Consider the following 17,375-nt stretch of genomic DNA (forward strand, 5'->3'; position numbering starts at 1 on the left):
TCATCAACTCAAAGGACTTGAGTTTGAGCAAACTCCAGGAGATCATGAAGGACAGGGAAGTCTGATGTGCTGTAGTCCAGGGGTCACGAAGAGTCAAATATGACTTAGCGACTCAACAACAACAAAAATGATGTTGAATAAGCCAAATTATGCTTAGATATACCACCAATAGCATGACTGAAAAAGGAAAAAAGTGACAAATCAAACTTCATCAAAACGTTCTGGTATCTGAAGGACACTGTTAAAAGAATGAAAAGACAAGGCACAGAATGAGAGAAAATATTTCCAAACATACATCTAAGAAAGGAATTATATACAAAATATTTAAATAACTCTGACAACTCAATAATAAGCAGAAAAAAATCCAATTTAAAAACGGGCAAAAGATTTGAACAAGCATTTCACCAAAGAAGTACACAAATGGCTACCAAACACATTAAAAAGATGGCCAACATCATTAGCTATTAAGTAAGTGCAAGCTAAAACCACAGTGATACTCCACCACATACCTAAAAGACAGTCTGTAAAAAATGATCAGTTCAGTCACTCAGTCATGTCCAACTCTTTGTGACCCCATGAACTGCAGCACGCCAGGCCTCCTTGTCCATCACCATCTCCTGGAGTTCACTCAAACTCACATCCATCGAGTCGGTGATGCCATCCAGCCATCTTATCCTCTGTCGTCCCCTTCTCCTCCTGCCCCCAATCCCTCCCAGCATCAGGGTCTTTTCCAACTCTTCGCATGAGGTGGCCAAAGTATTGGAGTTTCAGCTTTAGCATCATTCCTTCCAAAGAATACCCAGGACAGATCTCCTTTAGAATGGACTGATTGGATCTCCTTGCAGTCCAAGGGACTCTCAAGAGTCTTCTCCAACACCACAGTTCAAAAGCATCAGTTCTTTGGTGCCCAGCTTTCTTCACAGTCCAACTCTCACATCCATACATGACTACTGGAAAAACCATAGCCTTGACTAGACAGACCTTTGTTGGCAAAGTAATGTCTCTGCTTTTGAATATGCTATCTAGGTTGGTCATAACTTTCCTTCCAAGAAATAGAAAATAACTAATGTGGATAAGCTGGAATCCCTGTACCTTGGTATGGGAATGTAAAATGATATAATTGCTTTGGAAAAGAGCTAAGTTTTTTCTTGTAACGTTAAACATAAACTTAGTACACAGACAAGCTGACATTTTAAAAGGTGCAAAAGAAGGTAGATTTCAAACAGAAAGCCTTAATTTTCCATAATAATTTCATTTATTCAACAGAAAACTTACTGTTTATCCTCTGTGTGCACAATTCTATGGTTGATGCTGGTGTGGGAGGGGGATATGAAGATTACATATTAAATTAAAGACTTGTTTTCTGAGACCTTTACTGTCTAGTAGGGCTGCAAATGCTACCAGCCTGATGCATTGTATTACGTCAATCAAAGGAAAAAGGATGGAAGGACAGAAGGCAGGCAGGCAGATAAGCAGAAAGAGCAGAGGAAACAAAACTTGAATTTACAAGCTTAGAGACAATTTCTGTCTGGGTCTATCAGGGAAGCCTTTGTGGAAGAGCTGGACATTGAAAGACGGGTAGGTCATCCCAGCATGACACAGAGGTATTTGCAAAAGCTTGAAAACAGAAGCTCCATTTTCATTTCTGACTTATCTATACATTGCCACTAGACTTTACTGAGTGGCCACAATAGAGCTGAACTCATTTTTATTATTCTACCATTTTTCCTGTAAAACTGCCTCTCTCTATATATTTACAACTTGGCACTGCGGTATATGGGCTTCCCTGATGGCTCAGACGGTAAAGAACTCACCTGCAATGAGAGAGATCTGGGTTAGATCCTTGGGTTGGGAAGATTCCCTGGAGGGCAAGGCAACCCAGTATTCCTGCCTGGAAAATCCCATGGACCGAGGAGCCTGGACAGTCCATGGAGTCGCAAAGACTCGGACATGACTGAGGGACTGAGCACTGAGCACTTATCAACTATTAACTGGGTCCTCATCTGAGGTGCTCTTGCTTGCTCCTGTTTCACCCAGAAAGGCTGGTGTGGAAAAGGTCAAGTCTGCCCCACTGGTTCCCTTGGGCTCTCAGAGCTGGGGGATCTCTGCGGGGAGGCTCAGTTACACCCACTGCTCAGCCAGCAGTGAACAGAGGTACTGTTTCACCTCTGGGCGCTGGGAGGTGACTGCACGGCCCTTCCTCCACCTTTGGCTACTCACTCTATTCCTACTCCTTAAGGGGACATGTCTTCCTTCTCATAGCCTGATTCACCTGCCTACAAAAGATTAATGCCATTTGGGGGTATCTATATCCTCTAAACTTGTTTTTAGCCTGCAAAAGAGACTGATGGGTAGTATTTTCAATTTAGAACAAAACAAAAGAGGCAGAGAGTCGAAGCCTGTGTTTCTGGGCCTCGTTATCTGTGGAAGGAAGGGCTTGAATTAGATGAGCTTTTAGTCTCTTCCTGCTTTAGCATTCCACAGTTCTATGGAGCTATGACAACTTGCCAATTGTATGAAAAACTGGTATTGCCAGGAGTGCTACTTCTAGTTCTCTATTCGCAAACAAGCCACAGATTTACAGCAGTGGGAGTAGAAAATTGGTGCACACTGAATGCTACCCTCTTTGGACTCAGGGTTTGTTTGAGGGATTCAGAAGACAGACCAGTTGCCTTTTAAAGAAGTAAGACTGACAACAAACCGGCCCATTTCTAGGGGGATAAAAGAATAACTGGCTTTCTGTTTTCCTTGGATTTTCCCCAGACCTTCTCCTACCATATAGGAAGTAATATGGTTCATCATTTTCTTGGTACTTAAATTCTGGAAGACAAATCCCAGAATGCTACATTTTCTACCCAGGAACTACGGTGCCTTTTTCTTATATATGATAGTTAGATCTTTCTTTAGAGAAGAGGCTATATTTTAATATCTCTTGATTTAGTTGCTAAGTTGTGTCTGACTCTTTGCGATCCCATGGACTGTAGCCTACCAGGTTTCTCTGTCCATGAAATTTCTCAGTCAAGAATACTGAAGCGGGTTACCATTTCCTTCTCCAGGGGATCTTCCCAACCCAGGGATTGAACCCTGGTCTCCTGCATTGCAGGCAGATTCTTTTCTGACTGAGCCACCAGGGAAGCACTGTAAGGGCTGGATTTTAATCTGCTTAGAATCAGACAATAGTGTCTACCATAACCTCAGAGGGTTGAGAGACTCATCATCCAAGTAATATGCTGTGTTATCCTCTGAAAGTTATTCATTCTTACTTATCAAGCATAACAAAATAGTTCTTTTTTCTTCCCATCTTATTCAACAGAGAGGATTTTGAAAACGCTTGTTTCCATATATCACATTCCCTGTAAACACCTGCATTATTTCATCCTTATTCCCTATAATATTGGCCCTAGGAAGGGATCATCAGCTCACACACTGGGCTGATATTTATATGTAGATTTTCTAGTGCAGTGGTGGTGACCATTGTTGAGTCACAGAGCTCTCTGACAATATGATGAAAGCTAGGGTCACTCTCAGCAAAAAAAAAAAAAATCTCATCTGGACCTAATTTTACATATAATTTCAGATCATCCAAAACTCTGTTGAAACCTATTCACAGACAGAGGCTAAGAACCCTTGCATAATGGTTGCAAAGTGGTCATGAGTACCATTTCTCCTTTAATCTCTAATAGTATTTGTGAATTATTAACATAAAACAATAGTCTTGTATCATTTTTGTTTTCCTGAATCACTTTCTTTAATTTAGTTTTTTCCTCACTGTGACTAAGAACAAAGGCATTTAGAATAAGCCTTCCAGAATTTATTTTACAACTCTTGGCTCAGAATGCAGTTGGTAACCGATCTGAGCTAAAACCACAGTGACACTGAACAAGCCATTGTTCTTAAGATTTAACTGAGGTCAGCCAAGCTGTGGGCACATATAAATCTCCATAGTTTCCACTTTACTACCAGGACATCTAACTACAAAGCAGAGGCTAAAAATGGATCAGGCCCAGTGTTCAAATACATTCCACAGAGCTGCATTTCCAACTCCACACCAGCTTTAATCAACAACATTCTTCACAGCCCCAAGAGAAAGATTTCATTTAGCAGGGAAAAGTTGCTCCATTTTGAAAAATAAAAAATACAACCTGAAAGAATTATAAAGATTTTGAAATGCTCAAAGAATATTATCTGCACCTGTTAGCTCTAGGTCTAAAAAAAGAAAAACTAAAATACCCCCAGGATTAGGTTCTCTTTCTTTTCTTTTACATTGCATTACACAAAGGAAAAAATATGGGCATCTTCCCTTTCTTCTTTTTAGGTCCACATTTCTACTAATAAGTGGAGTTGTTCAAACATACCAAGCCATTAATAAATACCTATCTACCTACATAAATACTTAAATAGCAAGAAGGAACAAGATGTGAGGTTGACCATAGAAATAATTACAGTTCCACTTCCTACAGAAAGTTTATTATCTGAGGTTGTTTATAACTAAAATGGCTAAGTGTTCCAAAGACAAAATAGAGCAAATGTTTTCTGGATAAAATACAAAGATGCTCAAAGGTTCAATTACTAATGTTTGATACGATTTATCAGATTGTAAATAAATATGAATGGTGCATATATGGTTAAAAGAAGAATTTAGGAATAGAATTTAAGAAATAAAACTCTCTTTAACAAATTCATAAAACTCTATAGACTCTACAGCATTGGGGGAATGAAATAAGTATACATGAGTTAGTTTACAATTGTACAGTAATGAAAACACCCGTTTTCTACATTTTCTATAGATTCAGCACAGATGGACCAGGAAAATGGATATTTAAAACATAATCCTCTCTATTACAAGACAGCTGCTTTCCTAAGTGAGATCCTTAAACATATGTATGTAACATTCTTCAGAAGAGCATGTGGTACTATCACATAGCACGGTGCCCATTCCTGTTTCATTTGGAAAGCAGGTCATTTGAAACAATGGCCAAAAGAAATGAATTCACCTCCTCCCTGACAATATTTCCATATTTGCAGCCAATTCGAGGTCCTTATGAATATCCCATGGCGCACATAACCCATGAAAGTGGGATTGGAAAACGATCCTACTCCATTTTAAGTGGAATTTCAGAATATTACTGTCACACATTCCAGGTAAACTCTAGAGACCTTGGTACCAGACTTGCAGAAGCTCCCAGGAGGTCGGCACCGCACCCACAAAAGCACAGCTGTACATCAGGTGCTGATTAACCCACAGGGATACAGGAGTTTCTGCCTTCAGAACCAGTCCTTACTGCTGTTCATACAAACCACTGTATTATTTCTTCAATCACTTTTCTAACTCCTAGAAGTAAACACCTCTCCCAGCTACCCTGACAGATATTTTGTGGACATAAATTATATAAGACTTAAAATAATATCTGTTTATAACAAATAATGCAATATATGCCAGACAGACGAGATCTGAGGCAGCAGCTGGTAACTGACCACACAGCCTAGGAATTCGTTCGTTTGGAAGTTCAACAATCCTTTCTGTGCACTATAGATAGACATTTAATAAAATCACATGAATCTTGCAAGTGTTTTTTAATCTCCATGACACATTTTGCTCGGGATACTAAGGAAATAAAAACTGGCTTGGACTGAGAAAGTACGGATCCAGCCAGCATTCATCAGGCTGGAACAAGACACAGAGAAGCCAACCTCGGGGTTCATAGGAAACACTTCTCCTGGTGACACTGCTGCAGTAGAGGGTTCTGACAACCTCCTCTGCATGACCACAGACTCACCAAGAAACTTTCTTCTCCAGTATCAAAGATTATAAGCAGATTTGTTGTTTGAAATTTTTTTTAGGAAGAATGAGCTATTGCTTCTTTGCATGGAAGACCTCAGAAGCAGATTCAGTTCTCAGCCCATGCGCTGGGCTCCTAAGAGATTTCTAGATACAACAGTCCTCATTTATCTCAACTCGACTGTTTCCAAAGCAACAGGACACTGATTCACTTTTTAGACCAGACCTGCATCTAAATCCCACTCGTCCTAGAATACTACTGAAACCGTCTTTTTCTTTTCTTTTTTTAAACTTTTAAATTTGTTTTAGGGTATAGCTGATTAACATTGTTGTGATAGTTTTGTGTGAACAGCGAAGGGACTCAGCCGTACATATACATGTATTTACTCTCCCCCTAACCTCCTTCCCACCCAGGCTGCCGCATAACATTGAGTTGAGTTCCATGTGTTATACAGTAGAACCTTGTTGGTTTTCTGTTTTAAATATAGCAATGTGTACATGTCCATCCCAAATTCCCTGTCTCTTCCCCCTATTCTCCCCCTGGGCAACCATAAGCTTATTTTCGAAGCCTGTGAGTCTGTGAAAGTCTCTCATTTCCTCTGGTGTGGGGTCTCCCTCATGGCAACGGGTTGATAAATCTAATTCTGTCAGAATATAGGTTTGTTCCTGGTATTGTTAAGCTGACTGAGATAGGGCAATGTTTTTATAAAATGCTCTGGCTAAAGAAAATATTTGCTGCTTGAATAACAACTTGGAATTTTGATGCTGGCTTTCAGATACAGAAAGAATAGAACACATCTCTGCTGCAGTTTGGGTTCCTGTGGTCTGTGAATTTTAAATCCTGTTCTCATCTAAATTGAAAGCTGTGAGGGCCAGGAAACCTGCTGTGAGGGTCGAAACGTGATTTCTCAACTTTGCTGCTGCTGAATGTTGAACACAACCTGTGGCAAAACTTTTCTGCTTCTAGCAATATCGCAGTTGGCAGTTCAAGCAAGACACCCCAGGGCAACTGCGAAACTCTTTGTGAAACTCGGACAAGCAAGGGAAAGGGGAATCCAAGACATAAACCCCAGGCCTTCCAAACACATGGTTTGACCTTGCTCCACACCTGGTTTAAAGGTAGGGCTGCCAGACCCACGAAGAAATGAAAATGTAACCTGGGGCGTAACGTCGGGGCGGGGTATTCAGAGAGCACGGCTTTGCCCCATGTTTGTAAGGCTGCTTTCACATACCCGTGGGAGTAGCCATAGTCATAGGCTGACGCCGCCTTGTGACTGACTGCAGACGAGAGGGCAAACTCGGAGGCCCGGGAGGCCTGATGCTGGTAGGATGCGGCGGACGCCTGGCTGACGGCCGCTGACTCCTGACGGTGGGCCGCGGATGAGCGGCTGCTGTAGGCGGTGGAGCCATGGGTGTAGATGGCTGAGCTTTTCTTCTTTTGCTGGTACTGGCTCATGGTGGTGCTGAGGTCCCTGTTGCGGTAGCTGCGGTCATAGTGCTGGTGAAGTTTCTGATAAAACGGCAGAGACATCATGTGCCCCCAGGGATCCAGGCAAGCTGTGAGAAAGCAACAGGTTTGAGGTGAACTCTTAAGGAACTAACTCTCCAGAACAAGTCATCTAAATCAGTAGGTGAAAATTACTACCCTTTTATTTCTTCCAAAAAGTAAGTGGAAAATGATGTGAAGGTTAGTTTAGCTGTTTACTCAATTAACTCCCTGCTTCACAGCCCCTTCTATCATTGCCTTCTTTTTAAATACCTGGAGATCTTTACAAACTTTCCCTCTTGTGCTATTTCAATGCATATATGTGGATACACGTAAATGTGCTGTCATGTCCAACTCTCTGCAACCCCTTGAACTGTAGCCCACCAAGCTCCTCTGTCCATAAGATTTCCCAGGCAAGAACACTGGAGTGGGTTGTCATTTTCTTCTCCAGGGGATCTTCCCGACCCAGGGATCAAACCTGAGTTTCCTGCTTCTCCTACACTGGCAGGCAGATTCTTTATCACTGTACCACCTGGAAGCCCGCTTTAATAATATATATTTCAAATTTTCTGGCATTTCCTTCTGATGGGGACTTTACCTGAGAGATTGTGTAATAGCGGAGAGTCTGTGTCCAGCCAATGTGGTTTTTATTCAGCAAATAATTACTGAACACCTACATGGAGCCTGGTACTATTCCTGCCCAGGAGATAGATGAACAAAACAACAAAATTCCTGCTCCGATAACCCTATATAGAATCTTATATTCTATTGCAAGTGATAGGCAAATAGAGAAAATAAAGTGTAAAGTATATTAGAACCTGCTTAATGCTATAGAGAAAAATAAAACAGGAACGTGGAATGGGATGCCATTTAAAAAGTGTCATCAGGGATAATGGTGATGACTGAGCATGAAGGTGACACCTGAGCCTGAGACTATCTGGGACGGGAGAAGCATTCTGGATGGAAGACCACTGCACAGGCACTGGGGGGCTGTGAGCCTGCCTGTTGCACTGTACTCCGGGAAAGGCAAGTAGGTCAGGGAGGCTGTGAGGAGTGAACAGGTGCAGGAAGAGGTACAGAAGATGATGTCAGGGAGTGGGGCGGCAGGAGGGTATTGTCCCACCGGTAGTGTAAGGACTTCAGCTTTTATTCTGAAAGGAGTAAGGGATCACTGGAAGGTTCTGAGCTGTGAAACACTCTTACTGAGTCTGAGAATAAACTGTTGAGGGACAAGAGTGAAAGCCAGGAGGCCAGTGAGAAGGCTGCCGTGGACTGAGTTGTATCTCCCCAAATCCGTATTTGAAGTCCTAACCTCGTGACTGGATTTAGAGATAGGATCTTTACAGAAAAAATGAAGTTAAATTGAGGTTCTTAGGATAGGTTCTAATCCAAGAAGACATGATTGCCATCGTTAGAAGAAGAGGAAATCAGGACACAGATATGTACATATGCAGAGGGAAGACACAAGAAGATGGACTATCTGCAAGCCAGGGAGAGAGGCCTCAGAAAAGACCAACCTAGCTGACTCTTTGATCTCAGATTTCTAACCTCTGGAACTGTGAGAAGATAAGTTTCTGTTGTTTAAACCACCTGGTCTCTAGTGCTTTGTTACGACAGCCCTAGCAAATTAATACAAAGGCCACTGCGATAGTCCAGGCTAAAGATTATAGTGGTAGCAGTGAAGTGTGAGAAGGGATCCAACTCTGCATATTTTGTAGGTAGAATCAAAAGTATTTGCTGAAAGTTCTGGAATAGGGTATGAAAGAGAGAGAGAAGTGAGTGACAGCTCCAAGGACTTTGCCTGAGTAACTGGAAGATTAAAGCTGCTGTGAACTGAGATGAGCAGGATTGTAAGAAAACAGCCGTTTGGGATGGAAGCAGGAACCTGGTTTGAGACATTCTACATTTGAGATACCTGCTAGACACCCAAGTGGAGAGAGAAGGTGGGATGTTGGACATGTGACTCAGGAATACAGGGTAAAGGTCCAGGATGGAGACCTACATTTGGGACTCACCAGCATATAGATGGTATACAATGCCAAAAAAAAAAAAAGAGAGAGAGAGAGAGATGAGAATGAAAGTCCTAGGACTGATCTGGAGGATGCTTATATTGCCATATAACAAGCCCTCTCAAATCTCACAAATGGTTCAAAAAGATATGGTGTCAAACCAGAAAAATTCCATTAAGAATATAAAGCCTCCTAGTCTTCCTGTATTAAAGAAGAAAGTCAGTCAGCAGTGTAGCAGTTTACATTGTTTTTTGAGCTAACAGTCCTACTGAAAATCAAAGATGGGTTTGCTTAGCATAGAGAGGGGAGACTTCAGATTGCATTAACTTTCTTTAGAAATCTGTCCACTGACTGGAGCCTATCAGCCATACTAATAACCCTGGATGAAGTAATAGTTTTATGAAAGCCACCCCTTCCATCATTAATGCTTTTGTGCACATCCTAAATTTTTTACATGTAAAATCAGTTGTAATCAATTTTTCAAATCTTTTAAAAAAATTCTAAATAAGGACTAAATCCTTCTAAACTTGCTACATTTTTTTTGGTCAAGCTTAAAATCTTTTTATTTGAAGTGAAAAGTAGGCATGTATTCCCTAGAGAAGAAAATCCAGCAAACTTCACTCCAGAAATATTTATGTTAAGGCTCATGGAAGATATCAGTCTACACGGCATTTCCCAGGAGGAAAAAAATAGCTACTAGCAAACAACTTTTGCTTCAACCCTTAAATAGACTGCTATTTTCTATTTTAAAATATACACAATAATGATCAGGTATAAGGAATAATTATTAGATAAATTTTTATAGAAAAAAGGGTAGACTATATTAATATAGAAGTATATGATATTAGGCATTTATAAAGCTATTTGGTAAATTTGCATAATGATACATAGTATACTGCAACACAGAAAATGTTATTTGAATGATGTCCAAATAAACAATGAATGACCTTCTTGTGTATTATAAGCTTAATTCAGAACCCAAATAACTTGAAATGCTGTTAATTTTCACAAAATAAAATCTTTAAATGTCTTGCCTCAATTCTATTTTCCATTCTCTTTATTTCTATTTTCCCCCCAATATATTCTTAATAGTACTGAATATTCCAAGCACAAAGATAATATATGCAAGTAAACAGGTTTTGACATTATGTCAACAGAGCTGGTTGTCACAGCTCTGACCTCTGGAACGAAGGTACAGCTACCTTCTCTTTATTAAGAAAGTAAGGATTATCCCCCAACACATGACAGCTAGAGCGCTTTGGGAGGAAAGATGGTTTGGTTGTCTTCCATTCCTTTAAGACCTGTGTTTGTTTGTTTGTTTCCCCTGAAAATAATTGGGGAATTTAGGAAGAAACACTAACTCTATAGTTGTATTGTGACACAATACTTTTGTACAGGAGTTAGAGGCTGAAAGCTATAAAAATTCTTCACAGAAAGTGTGAACTTTAGGGTCATGATGCAGGGATCTGCGTTGCCTCTGAAATACTGCTTAGCCATTTTCCGATTAGAAATACCCCCAATGCACCCTAACATTTATCCACATGGCATTGTTGGGGCAAAAATCACTGAATTAGAAACTTGAGACTTCAGAGTTAACCTACACTTTTTGATCAAATTTGTAATCAGGCAGTACTGTAGGCTTATGGAGGATGGAAAACACATGATTTCCTATTTCCACACCCACTCCAGATTTCAACCAAACCGCCGAACTGTAACTTGGAAAGAGTACTTGACTCACGCTTACAGTTCTATCTGAGACAGCTACTGTTTTTTATAGCTCCAGGAACAGTAGCTTAATTTTAAAAGAATCCACTGATCTGAGAGAAGGGCTGTGCCAGCACAAACTGGCACCCTGCTGCTCGCATTCCTTCCCTGGAGCTCCACTTTCCTATTTCTCTACTATTCTGACATCTCTTGGAGAAAACTGCTGAGCTCAGAGGACAGAAACCACACACACCGCAGTGCTGTTGAGCACATAAAATATCAAGTGCACTCTTCTGCCTCAAGGTCACACTTACCAGTTTGCAAAGGATTGATGGTGGTAGAAATGTTCCGATGTGACTGTGGGTGCTGGATGAGACAGTGAAAAGCCCACGTAGGTCTAATCCAAGAAAAAGTTAAGAGTCAGGGCTAAAAAGACAGGACCCTGGGGGCCAGTTCAAAAATAATGCCTGTGGTCAGGCAGTAGAATGTCAGAGCCACCCAGCCAGCCTTTTATGGCTAAGAGAGTAGATAAATATAGCAGCAAATGGGGATTGCAGTCCTGAACGGAAAGGAAGAGGAAGGCCCTGGCAGGTAGCTGCCACAGTAATATATTGACATGCATGCCAGTCGGTAGGTCTGGTCTGATTAAGCTAAATGTAGGGCTTTTATTTGGCTATATGAGCTATTTTCAACATTATTTTACCACAGAATATTTAAAAGTGTAATAGAAATAATAATAGTAATAAAAGTGTAATAGAAAGAGTGGTTTGTGTTGAGAGCTAAAAATAGGTTAGTAATCTGATTCCCAAAATGAACTTCATGGAATTTTAATACCAAGATATGGTTCTGAATGTGCTGTTCATAATCCATGAGCAATACATTTAGGAGACACAACGAAGAAAGAACAGGGGGCTGACTAGAGGCAAGCAGGGAAGACATGGGTTACATGTGGTGGAAACTTTGCCTTGATGATACCCAGTCACCATTTCTCTCATTTCAGGAAAATTTACCAAGTAGGTCATATTACAGCTTCAAGTTTGAATCTTTGATTCCCTATTCGTTAACTGAAGCCTTTAAGAAGCTGCATGTTTTATCTTACCTAAAGTCAGAGTATGGTCACTCTATCTAACAAGAGATTCTCTTTCTTTGATTTTAGACCATTTCACAAATTCAGAGGTGATGTTACCTGGTGTCGAGAACCTGCACTTTGGTATCAGACCAGATCTTGGTTCTAGGCCGTCGATGGCACTTAATAGCCATGCAACTTTAAGCAGTTTATTTCTCCTTAAGCTTCATTTTCTTTCTCTATAAAATGGGAATGTGTGTGAAGTCGCTCGGTCGTGTCCAACTCTTTGCGACCCCATGGACTGTAGCCCACCAGGCTCCTTTGTCCATGGGATTCTCCAGGCAAGAATACTGGAGTGGGTTGCCGTTTCCTTCTCCAGGGGATCTTCCTGACCCAGGGATTGAACCTGAGTCTCCCGCATTGTAGGCAGATACTTTACCATTTGAGCCACCAGGGAAGTCATAAAATGGGAATAATAGCATCCAAATTATGGGACTCCTATGGAGATCAATAATGCAGAGAAAATGCTTAACCTAGTTATAGCGTCAAATGAAGACTTAGTAAATGTCAACTACCGTTACTGGTAGTAATAATTTGAAAGCTCATTGTTCGGAATATATGTACTGAGCATATATTCTGTGTGATATTAGATGTGATTCATGTGATATTATATCAACTTAACATAGATAGCTTGTATCTATCAAAATATTGAACAGACCCACTATTGTAGTCTGCTTTATAATTCCTTTCTTGATGATAACTACAGTTAACACTGTTGAGAACCTACCAAGTGCCAGACACTCTGATAGGCACTGTACATACATGATCTCATTTAATTCTCATATTATCCTGTGAGGTAGGTATCATACTTCCCATAGCTAAGGAAATTGAGGCTTTGAGAGGTAAAGTCATTTACCAATGAGCACACAGTTAGTAAATGACATAAATGCCCTGCATTCAGAGATATTTGGATTTCAAAGGTCATGCACATTTTGTCAAGGATGGCTTTAGCCTCTTTCCAATGACAGTCTGTCTATAAGAAACTAGGTATTTTCGAATGGTCTTTCAAGAGCAATACAGGTCTCCACTCATAACTGAGGGTCAGCTTGTAGGCTACCCAATCAACGTATATGAAAGAAAATGTTTCACTTAGTCCTGATCAAATTAAATCCAGCATTTGTTTAACTAAATACACCTCTAGCTATTATGCATAAGAACATTTTTGCTGTCTGGAATCCATAGGAAAATTTTCCAAGCTTTATGTTTTCCAAGTATCCACTTGTTCTCTAAACATCCAATACACAATCACATTGATTCTTCCAAGTTTTACCCACCAGCCATTGTAATGGTTCCTAGTGAGTCATTTCTCTAGGGAACATGGTAAGTTACTTCAAATCTCCTTGAAATAGAAAAAGCAAGCAAAAATAAGAGATGAATATCCAAAATACCAGCTAATATTTATTTAATAAGCATTTGCTGTATGCCAAGTATTAATATTAACTGCTTTATAATGTTTCATGTAATCATAACACATAAAAACACTTCATGGATTATGATTTAGAGAGATTAACATTCTTGAAGTAACACAACTAGAATGTGACAGAAATTCAAACCCAGGTCTGTTCTACATAGAGTCCAGTCTCCTATATATGTCATACCATACTGTCTTTCAACCATTTAGCTCTGTGTGTGTGTGTGTGTGTATAGATACGTAGATAGAGTATGCCAATAATGTCCATTAGAAGTAAGAACTTTTACCAAAGAGTCTTATAGTTCCCATATGACACACAACTATGAGGTCAAGATTTGCTGGCTACATATATCAACACTTTAAAATATTTACTGAACTCTAATCCCTGTTAAGAAGGCAAAATGACAGAAGTTCACACACGCTTGTGGAAAAACTAAAATGTCATTTATTCATTGATACTAAGGATCCAAGTGAAAATCAAATAGTCAATTTAAAACAAATGTACAACAAGATTTGGCAAAAGAAGTATAAGCTAGAGCCAAGCAAGTCTCTGGAGTAGTGGAGTTTCTGCTGTAGCACCATATGGATTCAGCCTTTTCTAACAACATATTTTGGGTTTCCCTTGTGGCTCAGACAGTAAAGAATCTGCCTGCAATGCAGGAGACCTGGGTTCAATCCTTGGGTTGGGAAGATCCCCTGGAGAAGGGAATGCCAACCTACTCTAGTATTTTTGCCTGGAGAATTCCAGAGGAGCCTGGCAGACTACAGTCCATGGAGTCACAGAGTCAGACATGACTGAACATGCACGCATGCATATGCATTGGAAGCATAACAACATATTTATCCAAAATATAAATATCCAGATAATAAAATACCTACTGTGGTGTACTACATAATAAAACTAAAGACAAAAAATTAGTGGTGCTTTGACAAATCAATAATTGTGATTTAATCAAATTTCCTTAAAGATGGTAGTGGCAGTTGAGTTGCTAAGTTGTGTCCGACTCTTGCGACCCCATGGATTTTGTAGCCCACCAGGCTTCTCTGACATGGGATTTTTCCAGGCAAGAATACTGGAGTGGGTTGCCATTTTCTTCTCCAGGGGATCATCCCAATTTAGGGATAGAACCAGACTCTCCTGTACTGCAGGTGGTATCCTGCATTAATCTGACTTAATCATGATGCCCTTTCAGATGTGTGATTATTTTGAAAACTTAATGGAATGTTAATCTATTGTTAATTTCAAATTTCCCAGAAAAACATCTAATGCAAAAGACTTTTGAAAAAGCATATTACTATACAAGTCTGAAGATTTAAAAAATATTTGCTTCCAGAATTACAATTAGTTTTTTAAGAAAGCAGTTTTAAAGTAGATACATCCTCTCTTCAAGCTAACTGTAAGGGTTGTTTTGTGATTTAGTCGCTCAGTCGTGTCCAACTCTTTTGTAGCACTGTGGACTGTAGCCCACCAGGCTTCTCTGTCTATGGGATTTTCCAGGCAAGAATAATGGAGTGGGTTGCCATTTCCTCCTACAGGGGATCTTCCCAAGTCACAGATCAAACCTACATCTCCTGCATTAGTAGGCAGATTCTTTACCACTGAGCCACCAGGGTGTTAACATTTTTATGTGTGAAGCGAGTTTAACCAACTGCAGTGTACCCTAAAAGCCAAAATAAATGTACAAATTATATTTAGGCACCTAGAAATTTTGTTTTACAGTAGAAGAGGAAACAGCAGCAAATTATTATTCTATACATGAGGGAATAAGAAAAATATTCTTTGGAAATAATGTAAACCAAAACAAACAAAAACTAAATTCCAGCTGAAATCAAGAAAGTTTATTTAAGTTGCTGGGGATCTTAGTTAACAAATAAAACCCATGATTCAATAGTATGGGAAAGGAAAGACATATTTATTCAGTGTGATTCATAAAGCATTTATTGAAAACCCAATAATGTATCACGCACTGTGCTATGGTTCAGAGGTGACTAACTCATGTTCCCAAAGTAGCCACTGTGTAGTTGGGTAGATAAAGATTACTTACAAATAACTATAGTACCATGTGATAGATGAAATGATGAACACAGCATATAAGGAAAATGTGAATGGTTGTTATATCTGTACAAAACCAAACCAAAAGAATTCTTCTCCTTTAAAAGATAGGAATCAGGGACTTCCCTGGTAGTCCCGTGGCTAAGGCTCCATGCTGCCAATGCAGGGAGCCCAGGTTTGATCCCTGGTCAGGAAACTATTAATAGATCCCTCGTTCCTCAACTAAAGATACCTCATGCTGCAACTAAAACCTGGCACAGCCAAATAAATAAATATCTTTTAAAAAATAAAAGATAGGAATTAAAGGAGAAAATATAATGTATCACTCATTGCTCACCTATTATGCAAAGCACATATGAGGTACAGGGCTGTGGTCGAGAATTTCTAAATACTAAGCAATTTCTTCAATACAAATGCTTTTAACAGAAGGCAAAGCTTAGCTAGATTATTCAGTGAGCTCTTTTAAGCTATAAACTAATTGTATCCTTCCTATTTCAGAGTTGCCTAATTAAAAATTATATAGAAATATCAATAACCTCAGATATGCAGGTGACACCACCCTTATGGCAGAAAGTGAAGAGGAACTAAAAAGCCTCTTGATGAAAGTGAAAGAGGAGAGGGAAAAAGTTGGCTTAAAGCTCAACATTCAGAAAACGAAGATCATGGCATCTGGCTCCATCATTTCATGGGAAATAGATGGGGAAACAGTGGAAACAGTGTCAGACTTTATTTTTGGGGGCTCCAAAATCACTGCAGATGGTGACTGCAGCCATGAAATTAAAAGACGCTTACTCCTTGGAAGGAAAGTTATGACCAACCTAGATAGCATATTGAAAAGCAGAGACGTTACTTTGCCGACTAAGATCCGTCTAGTCAAGGCTATGGTTTTTCCTGTGGTCATGTATGGATGTGAGAGTTGGACTGTGAAGAAAGCTGGGCACCAAAGAACTGATGCTTTTGAACTGTGGTGTTGGAGAAGACTCTTGAGAGTCCCTTGGACTGCAAGGAGATCCAACCAGTCCATTCTGAAGGAGATCAGCTCGGATTTCTTTGGAAGGAATGATGCTAAAGCTGAAACTCCAGTACTTTGGCCACCTCATGCGAAGAGTTGACTCATTGGAAAAGACTCTGATGCTGGGAGGGATTGGGGGCAGGAGGAGAAGGGGACAACAGAGGATGAGATGGCTGGATGGCATCACTGACTCGATGGACATGAGTCTGAGTGAACTCTGGGAGTTGGTGATGGACAGGGAGGCCTGGCGTGCTGCAATTCATGGGGTCGCAAAGAGTCGGACACGACTGAGCGACTGAACTGACTGAACTGATATATAGACATTTGGCATCTAGTCCTTTGTTCACTGAGTGACTTTGAAAAGACATTTCCCCTCTCTGAAGCTCTATTTTCTTGCTTATAAAATAAAGAGTTGAACCAGAATATCTCTAAGGTATTTCCTAGACCAAACCAAATAAACTCTAAGGTGTTTCTATCCATCCAAAAAGTAGTTGTTCTTTTTTTTTTTGCCCGCTTTGTAGCTGACTAGTAACATCCTATGTGAAGCAGTTTTGAAGGGAATAAAAATAAACCCTCCTGCCTCCAAGAATTCTGCTTCTACTTGTTCATTCACATCTGAAATGCTCTCTCCTGAGAGTGTCACTTTATGAATTTAAACCCCAATTATATTGAAAATGACCCAGAAAGACATTTCAGCACATGATCAAGTCTTTGTGTGACTGGACAGAGTCTCAATTTTCTTGTGAATACAGTGGTGAGAATAGAGGGGAAAGGAGATGGTTAAAAAGGACTAGA

General features: G+C 40.0%; 1 protein-coding gene across 2 annotated transcripts in view; it reads right to left on the reverse strand.

Moving 5' to 3' along the window:
• Positions 1–7,310, reverse strand: part of MYOM1 (myomesin 1) — a 112,880-nt gene extending 105,570 nt beyond the window's left edge. For both annotated transcript variants that reach the window (XM_068993642.1, XM_068993641.1), the window contains exon 1: positions 7,012–7,310. In XM_068993642.1, the coding sequence (XP_068849743.1) occupies positions 7,012–7,310 (299 nt within the window). The remainder of the gene's footprint in view (positions 1–7,011) is intronic.
• Positions 7,311–17,375: the final 10,065 nt, after the last annotated feature.

This window comes from Capricornis sumatraensis, chromosome 21, assembly GCF_032405125.1.
Source record: "Capricornis sumatraensis isolate serow.1 chromosome 21, serow.2, whole genome shotgun sequence".
NCBI lineage: Eukaryota > Metazoa > Chordata > Mammalia > Artiodactyla > Bovidae > Capricornis > Capricornis sumatraensis.